General features: G+C 38.7%; 1 protein-coding gene across 5 annotated transcripts in view; it reads right to left on the bottom strand.

Moving 5' to 3' along the window:
• The window catches only part of palm2akap2 (PALM2 and AKAP2 fusion), a 96,240-nt gene that overhangs the window by 59,439 nt on the left and 19,878 nt on the right, over positions 1-16,923 (bottom strand). For 4 of the 5 annotated variants that reach the window (XM_074689639.1, XM_074689638.1, XM_074689640.1 and 1 more), the window contains exons 3-4: positions 9,575-9,655; positions 2,901-3,022 (exon numbers count right to left, since the gene is read on the bottom strand). The exons of the other annotated variant lie outside the window; for it this stretch is intronic. In XM_074689639.1, the coding sequence (XP_074545740.1) occupies positions 2,901-3,022; positions 9,575-9,655 (203 nt within the window). The remainder of the gene's footprint in view (positions 1-2,900; positions 3,023-9,574; positions 9,656-16,923) is intronic. 5 annotated transcript variants of the gene reach the window in all.

Here is a 16,923-nt window from a genome sequence, read left to right as displayed (position 1 = left end):
AAAAGTTAAATGGTTAAAGATCTTTGTTATGGACTTCAGCTGTGCTTTGCGTCGTCAAGAGTAATTGAGGTAATACCTCATTTACATCTTTCTAGAAAAGCATCCTTAGGGTGAAAATGGTATATGATTCAACCACTGGATGTTTCAAATAATCAACAGGGTTTGTCAACGTTTTCTTTCTTTTTACAGTTCATATATGTATATTTGTGTGTTTATGTGTCCATGTATAGGTGTGTGTGTGTGTGTGTGTGTGTGTGTGTGTGTGTGTGTGTGTGTGTGTGTGTCTGTCTGTCTGTCTGTCTGTCTAATGTGACTGGAAACTCACAAACTCACAGACACACACACACACACACACACACACACACACACACACACACACACACACACACACACACACACACACACACACACACACACACACACACACACACACACACACACACACACATTCCATAAGTTAGGAACACACTAACTGTAGTATTCCACCAAGTGGTACTGCTGTGTGTTTCTCTGGTGGCATTACTAGGACTAAAATAAATCTGAGTTTGGCATTTGAGACATCAGAGAATCAACCATTCAAAGATAGACAGTGCACTTTTAAGCAGGGACGCGGGAAGTGGGGTGCTGAGGGTGCTGCAGCACCCCCTTGGGGTGGAGGAGGGGAAAAACTATATATATATATATATTTTTACCGCTTTTTTTTCCACACACATACTAAAACAAACAATAATGTATTCAACTTTGGGGAATAAAATAAATGTTGAAAAAAAGTGTTTGTTATTTGAGTCACCTTGCAACTGGGTCACGTCACATCTGGTTTACAATGGATGTTGATTTGAGACCCAGAGAGACTGTCAGCCTGGACTGTGGTGCAATAATATTTTGTTTAATTAGTTTGAAATAAACCCCTATTTGTTGGCACACAACGCCTGGTTATTTAGCTGTCTGCAGGTTCAATAAGAACCCGTAGAAAAAAACAGAAAAAAAAAAAGACTTGATTTTTCGCGCGCAAGTGGGCACACGCGTTAGTATCCTCTAGTTTAAATGACTTCTCGCGTCCCTGCCTTTAAGCCAGAATAAAGGATGCTAAGGACAACATGGAGAAAAATCACGACTGCTCAAAGCAGTGTGTTCTTTGGTCTGATGAGACAAAACGAGAACTTTTTGCCTAAATGACCATTGTTTGTGTTGGAAAAAAAAAGGGAGAAGCAAATAACCTAAAAAAAACACTGTCCCCACAGTTAAACATGGTAGTGTGAGTGTCATGCTGTGATGGTGTTGGTGTCTGGAAGCAGGAACCTTAAGGTAATCGTGACAAAAGAAGGACATAAAGATTTTGAAGAAAACCTCAAGCAGCCAGCAGCAAAACTGGGTCTGAATCTGGTTTAGAGATGGGTATGTAATTAGGTACTTCTATAGGTACCCACCAAATAAGGTCTGTAGTACCGAGAATGATTCACACAAAAATCTAACAGTACCATGTTTCAGTACTGAAACCCTTCCTTGCTGACTGTGAGGGAATGAAAGAGTAAACAATATTCCATGCTAGACATGAACACAGCATTGTAAATTTATATACTGAGAAATACATTTATTAAACTGAAAACTTTGAAGTTTCTTTAAGAAAAAAAAAGTATGACTACATAAACAAACACAGAAGTAACAAATATTGGTATTGTTGAGTACCAATACTGATTGCCAGGTTTTAGGCCTGGTACCACATCGTTTCAAATGTGAACGGTAACCATCCTTAGTCTGGTTGTGGCTTTGTGATCCAACATGACAATACACATATTAATACCAATGCTTCAGCTGAGCCAATGGAAAAATTCTGGGTCAAGAATACTAACCACGATGGCAGGGGCTGGCAGGCTCATCATAGCATTATGATCTCATATCATTCATTGGGGAATAAGAGACAACCTGGCAGCAGTGCTGGTGGGAATCAGGAAGTTCATCCCAAAGACACAAATGCAGGAAGTGCCCACAGAATAACATCACTCTCTATTTTACTCTCTGTGCTCTCAATATCCTAAGAGCTTTCTTCCCCCTCACAATCACACCTCTGTCTAACTTTCTTTTATTGCTTCTTCCATTCTCCTCTCATTTTCTGCAATACCACCCTCTCCCTTTTCCCTTTCTACATATGTTTTGTTCTTCCTCCCAGCTTTTTGGACAGCTCTTGCCACAACAGAGGTTACAGAGCTGCTAAATTCCAGTGTTGCACCACAGATACTCTGTGCTTCTCCAGTTACACTTGGTGTGTATATTTGGACCACTGGAGCTCTGTATTTAGACTCTCGTGTTGATATGGTTGATATTCCAAGAATCCCATTGTTGGTGTCCTCTGAGTTTGGCATCTGTTGACACTTTAACCTTGAAGCTAAAAGTGTTCAAGTGTGCCGTAGCATCACGTGTATAGTGTATTGCAGTCATACTTTATTTTAATGCATGTTCAGAGCAGTACATCAGAAAAGTGGTATGTAGGAAATATGGACCTTATCTGTTTCCATTACACTGTGGGTTTTTTTCACTTCTTCATCAAATTAAGTTACATAAACTTGCATAGTTTGGATTTCTTGGTAGACTTTGGTTTATTTACCTGGAAATCATTTAATGAAATCTATATTTGAAGTAACTTGTATTTTGTTATTTCTGGACCAGATAAAAAGGACCTGGGAAACTGTGTCATAATGAGATTCCATTTAGAAGTTTAACAAAAGCTGGACAGATGTTATGATCCGTATTGTGTAAAAACAGAAGCAAAAAGGTAGGGACAAGTGATGAAAAGCTTTGGTTAATGTTATTCTGTTTTACCAAATATCTAGTGAGTCTGGGTAGATTAGCATTAAAAATAAAAAATCCCCAATCAAGTGTCATCGTGCTGTCAATTACTTTACCTCTGTATGAGGTCTTCAAGCCTCTTCCCTTGCTCTTCATCCTGTTCGAGTTGTCTCCGCCGGGTCTCTTCTTCTTCCACACCCATTCCCTGGAGGAGCCACCGCTCTCGCATGGCTTTGGACTGAGGAGGGAACAGACATACGTTACAGTTTTACAAAGGGTTTCAATAATGTGCCATACTTTCTGAGAGATATTTTGGATCAAAGTCTTATATTTTACTTCACATATTTCTACAGTTGATCTTCTGACACATTGTTGACATTCAGTCTTTTTGTCTTTCATTAGAAGTATCCAGGTTATTTTTTTTAAGCTTATGGAAATAACAGCCTTCAAATAGCTCGTCTTTCCTATCCAGAGATATTCTTAGAAATTACTAACCACCTGTGGTTAGTTATGAAATGACTGACAAGCACAAATAAATAGAGACCCACGTATATATTCAATCGAAACTTAGCTGAAAACTCTCTCTCACTCAGAATCTTATTGTCTGTCAGTCCAAGATAAAGAAAGAAGAAACTCCCAATATACAGAACATACCTTACAAAAAAACAGTGTACAGTGATGTATTTTCATTTAAAATGGTGGAGAATGTACAGAATTTAATATTCAGTAAGGGCTGCACGATATGGCCAAAATCCAATATCTCAATATTTGTAGCCTACATCTGGATACTCAATATATATGTCGATATTTTGATTTCTCCTCTAAATCACAACATTAATGTTAAATGCAACCCTTTGATGCATAAAAAGGACATCAGTTTAATGATTCAAGCAGACCTTTCAGTTTGGTTTTTAAAAATTGCGAGAAAAATGGAGAAATCTCAATCAGGTAAAGTTTGGCAAACCTTTTATTTTAAACCAAACTTTATGTGGTTACATATTTCAAGTTCCAGTAAAATAATTCATTCCGATTTATTTAACTGGCTGATTATATTATATTATATTTTGTTATATTATATTATATTATATTATATTATATTATATTATATTATATTATATTATATTATATTATATTACGCTTTGAAAATATCATGGACTAAAGTTGTTTCTGCAAAGGCCTCTGGAGTCCTCTGTGCCTTTAGTGGGGTACTTCATGTGTAGTGGCACAGTGGAAGTCTTACACTAACGGCCTTGAACCACCTGCAGCTGAGTCAGAAGTGAGGCCTCCTCTTACAGCAGTGAGGTGTGTCTCTACAGCAGTGAGACCCACACTTAGAGATTTATTTCTCTTGGTTGGGGATGTCCAGGACTGCCCTTTGTGTGTGCATCTCACATGCACTGGACAGAGACATATGTAGGGGAATGACCTTTAGTTACAAAAACAGCCTACTAAAAACAGTTAAAGACAGAGGAGCAGTCTCAAAGGTCATTTATATGATTAAAAATGCCTGTTTCCCTATAAAACCTGTTGCACTTGCCGTAAATCCCCAGGTTTTATTTCTATAGGAATAAATGCTCAGGCTCATGGACCCACTCTGCTGACTCATGGTTCATGGTTTTTGCTTCGGCACTTTGTGCATTTTCTGAAGATTGGACTTAGGCTTAGATACATTTTAAAGTTTAGTCGTCAGATAAGACAAAGCCTTTGCTTTGAAGATTGCCTCAATTTACTATATTATGTATATATGTATGTATATTTATGTATACTGTAGGGATATACCGATTATCAGCCAGGCTGATTATCGGGTCCGATATTTGGCATTTTGAAGCATATTGACATTGGCCTTTTTATTAATCTGACAGCCGATAAGAAACAAATTTAAAACTGCGTTGTTGCAGCTCTTCTTCAGTCACTACTCAGTCCCCAGCACTGTCCCTCCCACAGTACTATCTGATTGGTTACAAGCACAGCCATGGCTTGGGAAACAGCCAATCAGCAGTGCAGTTATTACAGTTATTGCAGTTACATTTAAATTTTGGAAAACTTTATTTACTGTAGAAAACATTAGTTATTTATTGTTTTAAGTTTTCATTTAACTTTATAAAAAATGCTACCAAGCCTAGGAGCTGTTTAATAAACTCATGCTTTAAGGTATTTAAATGAAGTTAATGGTTGAAGTTTGTATTGTTTAAGATTTTGGCACCAATGTTTTCATTTTGACTGCAAATTAATATCTGCTTCAAATATCGATTATCGGCCTCCTTGACTACAAATAATTGTTATCCGTGTCGGCCCCAAACAAATCCATATGGGTCTATCTCTAGTATAGAGTATAGATTGCTTGGCCCTCTCCACTTTCAATCACTGCTCCGCTAAATAAAAGCTCAAGTTGAATAAGTCTTATACGATGCACCGTGACGGCATGTTTCATATTTCATGTCCATATTGAGTTCCGTTAAACTCAAAGACTATCTGCATCACAAATGACTTTATTCTTTTGAATCCTATAGGCTCATCTTTCCTGTAGAGGGCTTTCCCTACCCACCCTCTGTGCTTCTCTGCCCTGACCCCCACAGGAGGTGGAAGGATTATTATTAGTGTATTATTATAATCCACCAATGATCACACATGAGTGAGCTCACTTCCTATTTTACAGTGTGTCTGTTCTTTTTTTTTTTTTTGTTAAATATCAGATTTTCTGTCATTGGGGTGAGTACAGAAAAGGAAAAGACATTTTAGATGCACAAAACGGAACAATAACAACATATTCATTCTCACTCATTCACTTTTAGATTACTTATTGCTAGTGTTCATTTAACAAGATGAACAAAATACAAAGCCTCTTACTCCTAGCTAAGTCTTTTCTAAAAAAAAAAAAAAAAAAAAAAAAAAAAAAAAAAGAAATTTGAAACAAGACCATCGAACGTAAACTAAAAAAAAGTAAACAAGAAAAAAAAATCTGGAAACTGACTGGCACTGAACCTTCATAGTCACTGTAAGTAACTCTTCCCTAATGCTTATTTTGCACATCCATGTTGTGTGAATCCTTTCTTTTCACTTTACATCTATAAATTTGAACAACATAAATCAAATTAGACGGTTTATTAGATAGTTTTTAGCAAGTGGTCTAAATGTGGCAGTGTTTTGTCAGTACCTCTCGGTGGAAATGTTTCAAAGTACTGCTGTACAGGAAAGTGATAAATCATAAAGTTTTATTAACCACTTATGCAGCAACAAAGCCCTGATGAATTAAGTTGTGCAGGGTAACTGAGCAGTGCTCTGAGAACCAGGCATGCTCTCTGCTCTCTCCCACGCTGTGAAATAGACTTTCCATTTCCTGTTTAGCCCTGACACACTCTGGGCTCTCTGAGATTTGACAAAGTCTAAAAAATAAATGCTATTTTTTACTCATTGCTAGCTGTAGTGCTTACCAGGCACCACATCCTTTCAGGAATAGTTTCACGGAGGAAAATCAGCCATTTATCAAGGATCCCTGGAGTAAGGTTAACTCTACTCTGAAATCACTGAACTACTCACACCAGCCCAGTCTCAGATCAACGCCTTCATTCTAAGATGCTTGAAGCAAGAGGCAGAAAGGTTCTTATCAACTCGCTGGGCTCCAGACTCCATTTCCTCTCCCAGGCCACTGAGTCTCAGGAGACGAAACAACAAAAGCTGCTTCATGCCGCCTGGCTGTGTGGATCACAGTGGTAACAGCCATCAAATGGGCCTGTGTGACCAAATGCTGATGACATCTGGGTTTCACGCTTGCTGGTTTTGTATGCAAGCAGTTTGTTGTGTGCAGGCTGTGTAGGAACTCTTTGATTATCAGTCAGTGATAGCATTGTCAGAAGAGCAGTGCTATTTTTGGCCGGCTCATTGTAGATGATAACTGTCACTTCTTATCTGCTCCTTTTGGGAACATGGGCATAAACAGTCTGTTTCCATCTTTCTTTTCTTTTCTTCACTTCTTGCCATTGCCCAATTGACAAAATCATATGAAAAGTATAAATTACCAGAAGTTTTTTTTCATTTCCCCTCTTAAATTTGTGTCGAGTTATCATTATAATGATTTAACAAGTTGGTCCCACTGAGATTTTTTTTTTTTTCAGGGGAGACCCATCAGCTAAAGACCTCAAAGTTACAGACAGAAACACAGAGAGCAAAACTACGATTGACGACCACTAAAATTCACAACAAAAGATCAACTAAACATCAGCAGTGGAACCAGGTCAACTAAAAATAATGATTTTACAGAGATTTTGTTTCAAGATCTTTCATTTAATATTTGAAGACATTTAGTGACACCAGCTCGTTGAGTTTCAAGTTATTCTGCAAGATGTCCCAGGTTGCATTGTACCCAAAAGTCTTTTTCCCACTACAGCTTTAGGGACAGAGAGCATTACAGGTTGTAGGAGGACAATAAGTCCTGTCCAGTACTTTTTTCTGTGTGACAATAACGCACAGATAGTGTGAGAACAGGCCAAGACTTGTGTTATGAGAGTGTACCAATGCATCAGGCGGGTTGTCAGAAATGTCAGTCTAACCCAGGAGCACAGTGTAGAGCCAAAGATTTAGAATTGGTAATGTAACAAACCCTTAAAAAGGCATTGTAAACTGCTTGAATCATCATGTGAAGACATTGTGCTTCTTTAATCTTTGTGTACAAGACAACTCTGTCATAAAAAATAAAAAAAACTGCTTAAAAAATGTAAAAAGTACATTCATTCATTCATTCATTCAAAACTCAATTTGTTTTACATTTAAAAACACAACTTGAGCTGCAACTTTTTCACCTGGCACCTGATATCCTGCTCTCTACCAGATCAGAAAATTTAAGAAATTACGTGTAAGATGCAAAAAAAAAAAAAGAGAAATTCGTGGAGGGCAAATTGGAGGTGTTACCCACTGATGTTGAGGAACACAAAATAGTGCTTTCAGTATCAAACACAAGAGGAGTGGGAGAGTGTGTGAGTGCAGGTGTGCACTGTGGAAAGGTGAGGCTGATAAAAGACATTTTACACTTAACGCACAGGGTTATTGAGGCCCCGTTTACATGACAACGTTAAAAAATTTGCGTTTACACAGAAACGCAGAGGGACTGAAAACGCTGTAGTTAACATGCCAGGCCAATAGACGGCGCTATAACTGTCTTGTCCAACCTGCTTATGAGAGATCTCCACCGAAGTAGAGTTAAGCCAATCATCTGGTGTCTTGGGGAATTTTACGTTAAAAAATGGAGCAACAGATGCACATTTTGTATAAAGACAGTCGGCAGATTCAGCAATTCAGCAGCACAAGCACAACATGGTAGTTCTTGATGATTGTAGCAACGGTACTGTTGGGCTGTTGTTTGAGTGAAGCGAGAAGCGTGACATCATCTTTTTTGAAAACGCCGGCTTACTGTTTACACGGCAATGGTGTCGGCAGTGTGTCAGAAAAATCCCACTCCGGAGCCTGTTCTCAAAAGTTTGCGTTTCAGGTTGGCTGAAACATCATTTCCGCATAAACGTGAGGCTGAAACGCAACAAAACCTATGCGTTTTACCCTAAAACCATTGTTGAGTAAACAGCCTCTAACATGAATACTCTGCACTCAGAGACGATCAAGGCTTGTCAGAAAAATCTTGCTCTGGAGCGCAGACTTCCTAGTGGACTAGGTTGTGCTCTTTGGGGTTCGCCCTGAAGCAGGCGATCTAGGTTCAAATCCAGCCTGTGGTGTCATTCCTGCATGCCACCTCCTGCTCTTTCCCTGTTTCATGCTTTAACCATGAGCTTGAGTTTAACCAGCAGAAAACAGCAGGTCACAAACTATAACCTGTGAATAGTAATGAGGCTGTAAATATGGGATAAAATTTAAGGGCGCACATGCTCAGTGCGCATCTCAGGGATTAATAGTATGTAGTCTGGATTACCCTCAGGAGCCTAAAGTGTCAGATGAACGAATTGTCATCATGGTCCAGTAAATCCTCCCTGTCTCTGAACACGCACTCTCTTCTTATTCCACTGTTTAATGTCCTCCTTATCTGATAAAGCAGTCCTTTTAACGCAGTTTAAACCACTTTGAGCATTCTTTAATATTCACTCCTATAATTGCAGACTCGTGGGCGTGTTAACTGTTGATCTGTGTTAATTGTTTCCCAGCATCACTTCTAAGGGACTCCAAAGGATCAACAGCTGTAGAAACTTATGTACGCCAGACATGAAGTTGGAGGCACCGCACTTATCCACGGGGATTTCACTCTTGGTACATCTGAACTTTGCTGTGAAAAAGAGTGTGCAGCGTGTTTTTGTCAAATGTACTCTTTGTACATGAGGCCCTAGACTATGTGTGCAGTTTAAGAGGTTGTGAGGTTATTCAATATTGCATGTGTAGGACAGTGGCAGCTGCTGGTCAGTCAAGGAGGGGAAGCTCATTTTTTCTGGCCAACACTATAAATTTGTTTATTTATTTAGACATAAATTCTACCCTCCATGCCAGCTTGTTAGCAGCTGGAGCTGCTACATGAGACTACGACAGGCTGTAAGTGTGAGTGACAGGAGGCTCCACAGCTGTAGCTGTAGCTGCTTATTGGTGAAAAGAGAGAGAATCTTTAAACACAACGCTTGTTGTTTTTAAGAAAGGTAAACTCGCTGGGGATCGATAAAGCTCTCGGATCAGTCCAGAACAAGTAAATGTGGAACTCAGAAGATGCTCTGGTGGAGGGTTATACTTCAAGATCGCTGACTGGCTTCAGCCTCAGACAGATCATCCAATCATCATAAACAACAAACACTCAAACCAAACTAACCTTGAGATGCTGTAGTTGTAGCACCAGGTCATCAAGCTGGCTTCTTTTTTCTTCAATCTCATTTTGCCGTTTTCGCTTGTCCTAGGAGACAGAAAATCAGACAAAATGAAAATCAGTTCATCCCTCCCATTATCATTTCATCATTATGTAAAATATTTTGAAACTGTTAAAGTTGTCACAATAGGTTTTTGACAGTGGAGACCAGTGGAGACAATAAAGATGGGCATGAAAATGCATGTAGCTGTTTAATTTAAATCTTTCATTGTTACTAATGCTCTTCATCTTCTGCTGAGATTTTCATGTGAGTATTGAAGGGAAGCAGAGACATATGTTAAGATGAAGGAGAAGGACGCCTTTATGTGGCACTGTGGCTAAACTTGAGGTAAAGTGTGCATCGTTAACTTTGCATGGACATAAACAAGACTAAAATTTGGAGGCTGGGCCTGACTGTCTCTGTGTGAGTGGGAGTTTAATGTATTAACATATCCTGAGCAAACTGGGTCCACATGGAGTCAATACCTTTGAATATACTTTGACAAATTGCATCTGGATTTAAACAGTCCCCAGAAGCCTGTTTCAGGTTTAAGGGATCACACCACGTGGATGTGGTTTTGATGTGCTCTTGGAGCAGAAAGTTAGGAACCGGGATTTTTTCTGATGGCAAACTATAATGTTAGGGTAAAACCCTAACATTGAATACACATTGCTATACTTCAAAGACAGTAACATGTCTTGGAAAAAAAAGTAATCAGGGCAGAATATGAAAAAGGGGTGGGGGCATAGAGAAAAAGAGCAGGTTGCAGTATTTAAAAAGTTGTCTCTACACCTTTAAATCAGATCATTGATCCTAAAAAATTCAAACGCAAGCTTTCATCACAGTCTTTTTATTCACTCTTTTTTTTAAGCTTTCTGCAATTTCACAGAGTTGCTTTAGTTCTGCCTCTTTTTAAATAGTTGCTCATTCACACATGCCACTTCACAGTAAAAAGTCATCCCCAGCTGGTAAGTGGAGTGTACACAGGGCTTGACATTGACACCTGCCAAATCAATTCAAAAGTGAATTTCCGCCAAAGTGGCTGGTAACACTGCCACTCCTACTAGCCACTTTGGCGGGTTGAATTATTTAATTGTAGTTTTCTGAAACTACAATTCTGAAATACTTAACCCATATGAGAATACGACACTACAACTCCCATGAACACTGCCTGTACGCAGTGTTTGCTTATTGGTCCATTCACAAAGTCTTTAGCTGACGTAACTGCTGACAGGCGCTCTGACTTTCATCTACAACTCCCGGTGTTCAGCGCAACTGACATGATCTAGAAGTTCACTCAGATTCTGGGATCTAAGTCACAAACTAGCGCCAAAACTCCCATAGCTTTTTAAAAGTGAGGACATTTATCGGATGAAGCTCAATTAAGCTCACACTGCACCGGTCTCACCAGCAACACTCACCCAGAACAGGTGGGGGGGGGGGCGCATGTAGAGAAGAGAAACTGGTCATAGATATGAGGAGCTGAAGGAACAATATTTAAACCTCCTAATATACAAACATTTATCATTGTTATATTATATGTAAAAAGTTCACTCTGGAAATACTGTAAACAAACCAAATCATTCTAAATAAATACGATTTATGGTCCAGTGTGCATTATATGTGTTGTTTTCCTCTTCATGATGCATTTTTTGACTGATACGACTTCAAAAAAATGCATGATTATACCACGGAGTGACTTATAGTCCAGAAAGTAAAGTACTTTATTATTGGAAAAATGACTGTTGTAAATGAATAATTAAGCAGGCAGTGTTTCTAGCTATTTTTTCTGTTTAGCTTTTATCTTTTCAATTAATCTTTAACCTTCACAACTTTCTTTAAATGCAATTATAAACTCCTCCATTTATTACTTTGTCTCAATGGACATCAGATTTTCATATTAAAGGAGCACAACAGTTTCAAAACTAAATACCTGATGATGACCTGCGGTGTCAAACATTGATGTAGTCTTGATTTGAGTGTGTACAGGGGTCATTCACATTTTAAAAGGTTGTAAATCTTTTTTAAGTAAACTTTAGCATGTCATCGTCAGCTTTAATCATATTAAACATAATTATCCTAAAACAAAATTGTGGCTAGTAAAAATGCTGAGTGGCTAGTAACTCTGTGAAACCACTAGCCACAGTGGCTGGTGAGCAAAAAAGTTTATGTCAAGCCCTGAGTGTACATGACATTAAAACATGCAACAGAAGCCACAGTGTAATATCTACAAAAAAACTGGGACAAAGTAACCCCAAGATGACAGCTTTTGCATCCATATCAATTCAGAACTCAAGAATTTTCTGACACCTTTGCTGTTCTTGTTCTGAAAAAGGCCCCTTTATCCAACCCTCTTCAACATCTCACATTTTGCAATACAGATACCTGCTTTGGGTATTAACAAATACTGGCACCAATCCGATAGCAGTGTTACTAGCAGTTGGGCAAAGACAAAGCTGCAGAACATAAAAAACTTACTATTCAATTGTAATGTTCATGCCCTGTTGACTGGTAATTCAGCAAAAAACAAAGAAAGTGCATCAGAGGTAACATTACAAAACAAGTAGCCCAGAGCCCAGGACAAAAGACATAGTTGCCTGGATTGGCATTATAGATCAGCGCCTTCCAATACCTGATCCAGCTTTGAAGGGCTGGATCAGGCCGATACCCAATTCTAGAATCAGGACTGGTGAATTCCACAGCAATAGTAATTATTAAAAAAAAAATCTGGCAAAGTTAGAAGAAAATTTTTATTTCTGCTTTAACACCCAGAGCACCCAATTCAAATTTTGTTTTAAGTTTAAAGAACGTGTGTATATGTGTGAATACAGCAACATGAGGGGGTACCAGTTTATGAAATTGAAGCTGGGAGAATCTACCATCTAGGAAGGAGCTTAAGTATTAGAAGTTCACCACTAGTGTGTTAGTTATTCAACTAACATGGCAGCTATCAGTGAGGATCTGCATGAGCTCTCCCATGAGTTGATTACAAATATTTTAGGCCTGGCAGAGTACGCTGACGCTGGAATTTCAGACCCTGAACATGTATCTGGCAGAGCAGAGGAGTTTCATAAAGCCTTTGGAGTTGTTTACACTCTCTCTGACCAAGATACTGACAGAAGAGTGTTTGCTAACTTAGAAGAAGTTCTCCAGTGCTTCTCTCATACTGGGCCGCACAGATGGACCAATTTATAATATCAACTGCCATGTTAGTTTGTTTGGCAGGAGACCGCTGAGCCTGGCAACCCTGCAGATAAATAAATAAATACATTTGCTTTTACATAAGAGAAATTAACACTTTAAATAATTAATGGGGCATTGAATAAATTATTTAATACAAGTTGCCAATTTTAAATAATTAATAACACATTTAATCATTATCTCGTTATTCAATAACTCATGCATTTTAATAATTAAATAATTATACATTGATTGAATGATTTCTACTATTAAATAAATGTTGACATTTTATTATTTAATTAGTTATTTCATGATTTATTTATTTGTATATGTAATTTTGGCACTTTTAGTCCCAAGACTACATTTTTCAAATTAACTTGTGACCCTCCTTGACTGTTTTAAACAAACCTATGTAATGTAAAGCAATGATCCTCCCCATGGACGAACACCCCACCACAACCTATGCAGCCGCAGTTTCCATGACTTATGAAAGCAGAGTTAGAGAATCAGAGTAGAGAGAGGAATAGTCATCGGGTATACAGGATGAGGTTAAGGGACTGGGAAAACACACAAAAACACACTCACAAAAGGAAGCACACATCTACAAAAAGACACACTTCAGCTACAGGTGGGAGTTAGTGTGCGTTGATAATAAGGTACTTGTATGTTACCTCGTAATCTAAAAAAAAGAGGGAAATAGCATGTATTTACAGTAGGGAAAGTCTTAATCTCAGTTGGAATTTTTTTTTTTTTTGGGGGGGGGGGCTACTGGTATTGATACCAGGTATTGGGCCAACACCGGCCTTATTTCAAGCCTTACTTCATTGCTCATACTTCAGAAAAAAAAAAAAAAACAAAGGAATCCAGTTAAATATGACAATAACCTAAAAAAGGCTCTATTTTCCTGCACTCGGCTTGACCCTGAAGGGTGCATGATCACAACATCAACACTGCTCCTCCTCACCTGCTCATTTATGGACGAGATGGGCAGACAGTTGATGCTGCTTAAATAATATTGACCAACAGTACACTAAATATCATGTCAAAAAAAGCCAAAGCCTTCAGGAGCCCAGGGGCGATAGAGAAGAAGAGAGGAGGAGGAGAAATGCCAAGAAGACAGAGGTATGTGCGTAATGTTATTTAGAAGTTTGACTCACAGTTATGCTAGCTTGTTATCGGTTGGTAGTCACGTTGGACTGTTTAAGTCCAAACTTCTAATAAAAGTTAACGTCAGTGATTCTCACTACTTTTTAATCAGGTTTACAAACATTTTTATATGTGTAGATAAAATAACCAGGTATAGAATCACAGTTTTCTTTTGTTAGGCAGGTATCGTTAGAGTCCTGCTTCTTATTAACATCGTTGTACACTTAGTAAGCTAACATTCAGCTGATTTCAAATAAAACTGTTGTAATAAATAGTTTGAAGCACACTTGCCCTGCTGCTCTGATGAAGAGAAAACAAACCTAGGAACCTCTGAAATTAAGCTTTTCACACATTTGCTTTATTATCAATAAATACTCACTACCACTAACTTGACTGATATATGTGATCAACTTGATTTCTTATTTATTGTATTTTGTTATAGGTTACTGTGATATACATATTTTCAAATTTTCAATTTGTAATTATAGATCTTTGTATTTCTTTTTTTATTGTGTATTTATTTAAATTTCAGTGTTTATTTTCAGGTTTTTATTTTATAAAGATAAACAACAAAAATAAAGCCACTAAAACATAGAGCAGTGTGATAGTTTTATTTAAGTATGTAAAAACTGTTATTGGTGCTGGAATACAAGGAGCACTAGATGAAATCTTGCCTAGGGCGCCAAATTGGTTAGGGCCGGCGCTGATGGCAAATATGTGTCAGGTTCTGTTCGGACAATATGAATGAACCAGGGACAGTTAACAGTTTAACTGTTTTATTTTGCACTTCAGATTGATTAAAAAAAGGCTAAAACTCTAAGAGTTCTTTTTTTTTTCCTTTGGATTTTTCGACAATTTATTTTTAAAAAAAAAGTAAACTCAGGGAGAGTTGTTTGTGTTTTATTTTAGACTTAAGACTCACTTAGAGTGACTGTGCTGTCTTAGTTCAAAATGATCTGTCACTGTCAAATGAACTTTAATGTATCAAAAGTACTAGTGGTGGTATCGGTACTTGGTATTATTGAGTACTCAAGAGAGAGTATGTATACTGGTATCGGTCTAAAAAGTGGTAACAAACATCCCTAGTTTTTTTTAAGAAATTTTAAACCATATAATCTTCTATACAGACTACTGTATACGGCAATAACCTCAGGTATAGGACTGGGTAACTTTCACACCTGAAATGATATGGTACAAATGCCCGGTACCTGGCAATCGGTGTGGATACTCAACAGTATTTTCTTATTTATCTACTTTTATTTTACATTCTACTCTTTTGTTTCATATTGCTATATCACAATCTGATATTTCTTACTCTAAACTTTTTTGTAGGAGTTACTCAGGATGGAGAAATGCACACAAATTCCATTGTACATGTACTGCCCTGTACCTGTGCAAAGACAATAAACATCCTTTCTACACTAATCTTTTACAACCCATCTGAACAGGGTTTCAAAGCAGGGGGATATGGAAACACACACACACACACACACACACACACACACACACACACACACACACACACACACACACACACACACACACACAGTTCATAAACAAAGCAAACAATGGTACTTTTTGCAGCAAAAACACAGAAAAATATATTTAAACACTGTACTGGTCCATTAAATATTGCAAATTAAATCACCCGCTGTCAAATAGACATGACTCTTAATTTAATTTCCAACCTGGGCCACCATTCGAGGGCAAACCTCATGCAGCGTGACCTAAACTGTGGGCGTTTTTAACGTCAAATCATATCAAACCTTAATGCTGTACATGGTAAGATCTATGGTTCCACAGCCTGATGGATGAATACAAGTCAATGTCAGTAAGCAACCACTTTAGCCAAGTGGATCAGGCATTGGGCTCTAATTTCGTGGCGCAGCGCAGGGGGCGCAAGCCTGGGGCAGCCTGCGCAGTGCTAATTTCATGCGGCGCACCGCTGCGCGCTGCCAATTTGACAATTTGGTAGACCGTCTGCGCAGAGAGGGGTGTGACGGCACGCCAGGGGGAGTTGACGGAGCACCAGGGGGAGGTGTCAGCAGATTCATGTTGGCGCAGTGACAATTTCGTGCCAAAAAAGTGCGCTGAAAGCTCGCCAGCTCCAACCTGGTCTATCCTCAGCGCAAGGCGCAGCGTACCCCACGCAGCTGTAATTTGGTGACAGGCGCACATGTGCGCACATGTCATCAAAGCCTCAGAGGCAGGTTTCCAGAGTGTCAGGCACATTTTAATGCAATAAACAATCACAGCAATCACTATTTAATGTAACTGTCTGAACCAGCATATACATTTATATCTATTTTAACTGTCCCGTCACATCTGATGTCAGATTAAAGCCGTTTGTCATAATGGAAAGTTAACCTGACGGCAGCTGGAAGTTTGATGCACATCTTACAATTAAACAATAAACAGCCTTAACATCTGATACTGAGTATATATCTGGTTCTCTCATTTCATCTAATTCAAAGAAAAGAGGGAGAGAAAAGACGAAGAAAAAAGAGACAAAATAAATGTATGTCACTCGGGATTTACCCGTGATTTCCCATATTTCTCTGTTTTAGTCTTTATTTTTAACGTGATCTAAAAAGATGGAGTACATTATTGTAAGGAGGATGAGGTGGAGACACTGGGAGAGTATACAGTATATCACCAAAGGCTCTGCTTGGCGATGACAAACCAGGAGTGGAGGTGGATCAAAAGTATTCTGAATGGATAAGCCAGCTGTGTAACTGCCTCTTCATTTTTTACTCCTATTAATGACAAAGGAACAGGTTAAATCTGTCCCAGGAGCTGGCCCACAAGGTGACGCGCGTCGTGTCCTCCGATGCGCCCCACTGTCCATTGACCTGCTGCAGGGACAGCGGCTCTGACTGTCTCCTCTGCCAGCACTCTCCGCGGTGCTGAGGATCAGTCAGACCAATCAGATGCTGCGCCTCGGCCGCAGGGCATTTAAAGGCGAGGAGAGGTGCTCATTTGATTGGTG

The sequence above is a fragment of the Halichoeres trimaculatus genome, unplaced genomic scaffold (assembly GCF_033239565.1).
Source record: "Halichoeres trimaculatus isolate MK-OKI-2021-1 unplaced genomic scaffold, fHalTri1.1 fHalTri1_scaffold_16, whole genome shotgun sequence".
NCBI lineage: Eukaryota > Metazoa > Chordata > Actinopteri > Labriformes > Labridae > Halichoeres > Halichoeres trimaculatus.
This window is presented reverse-complemented; position numbering and strand designations above follow the sequence as displayed.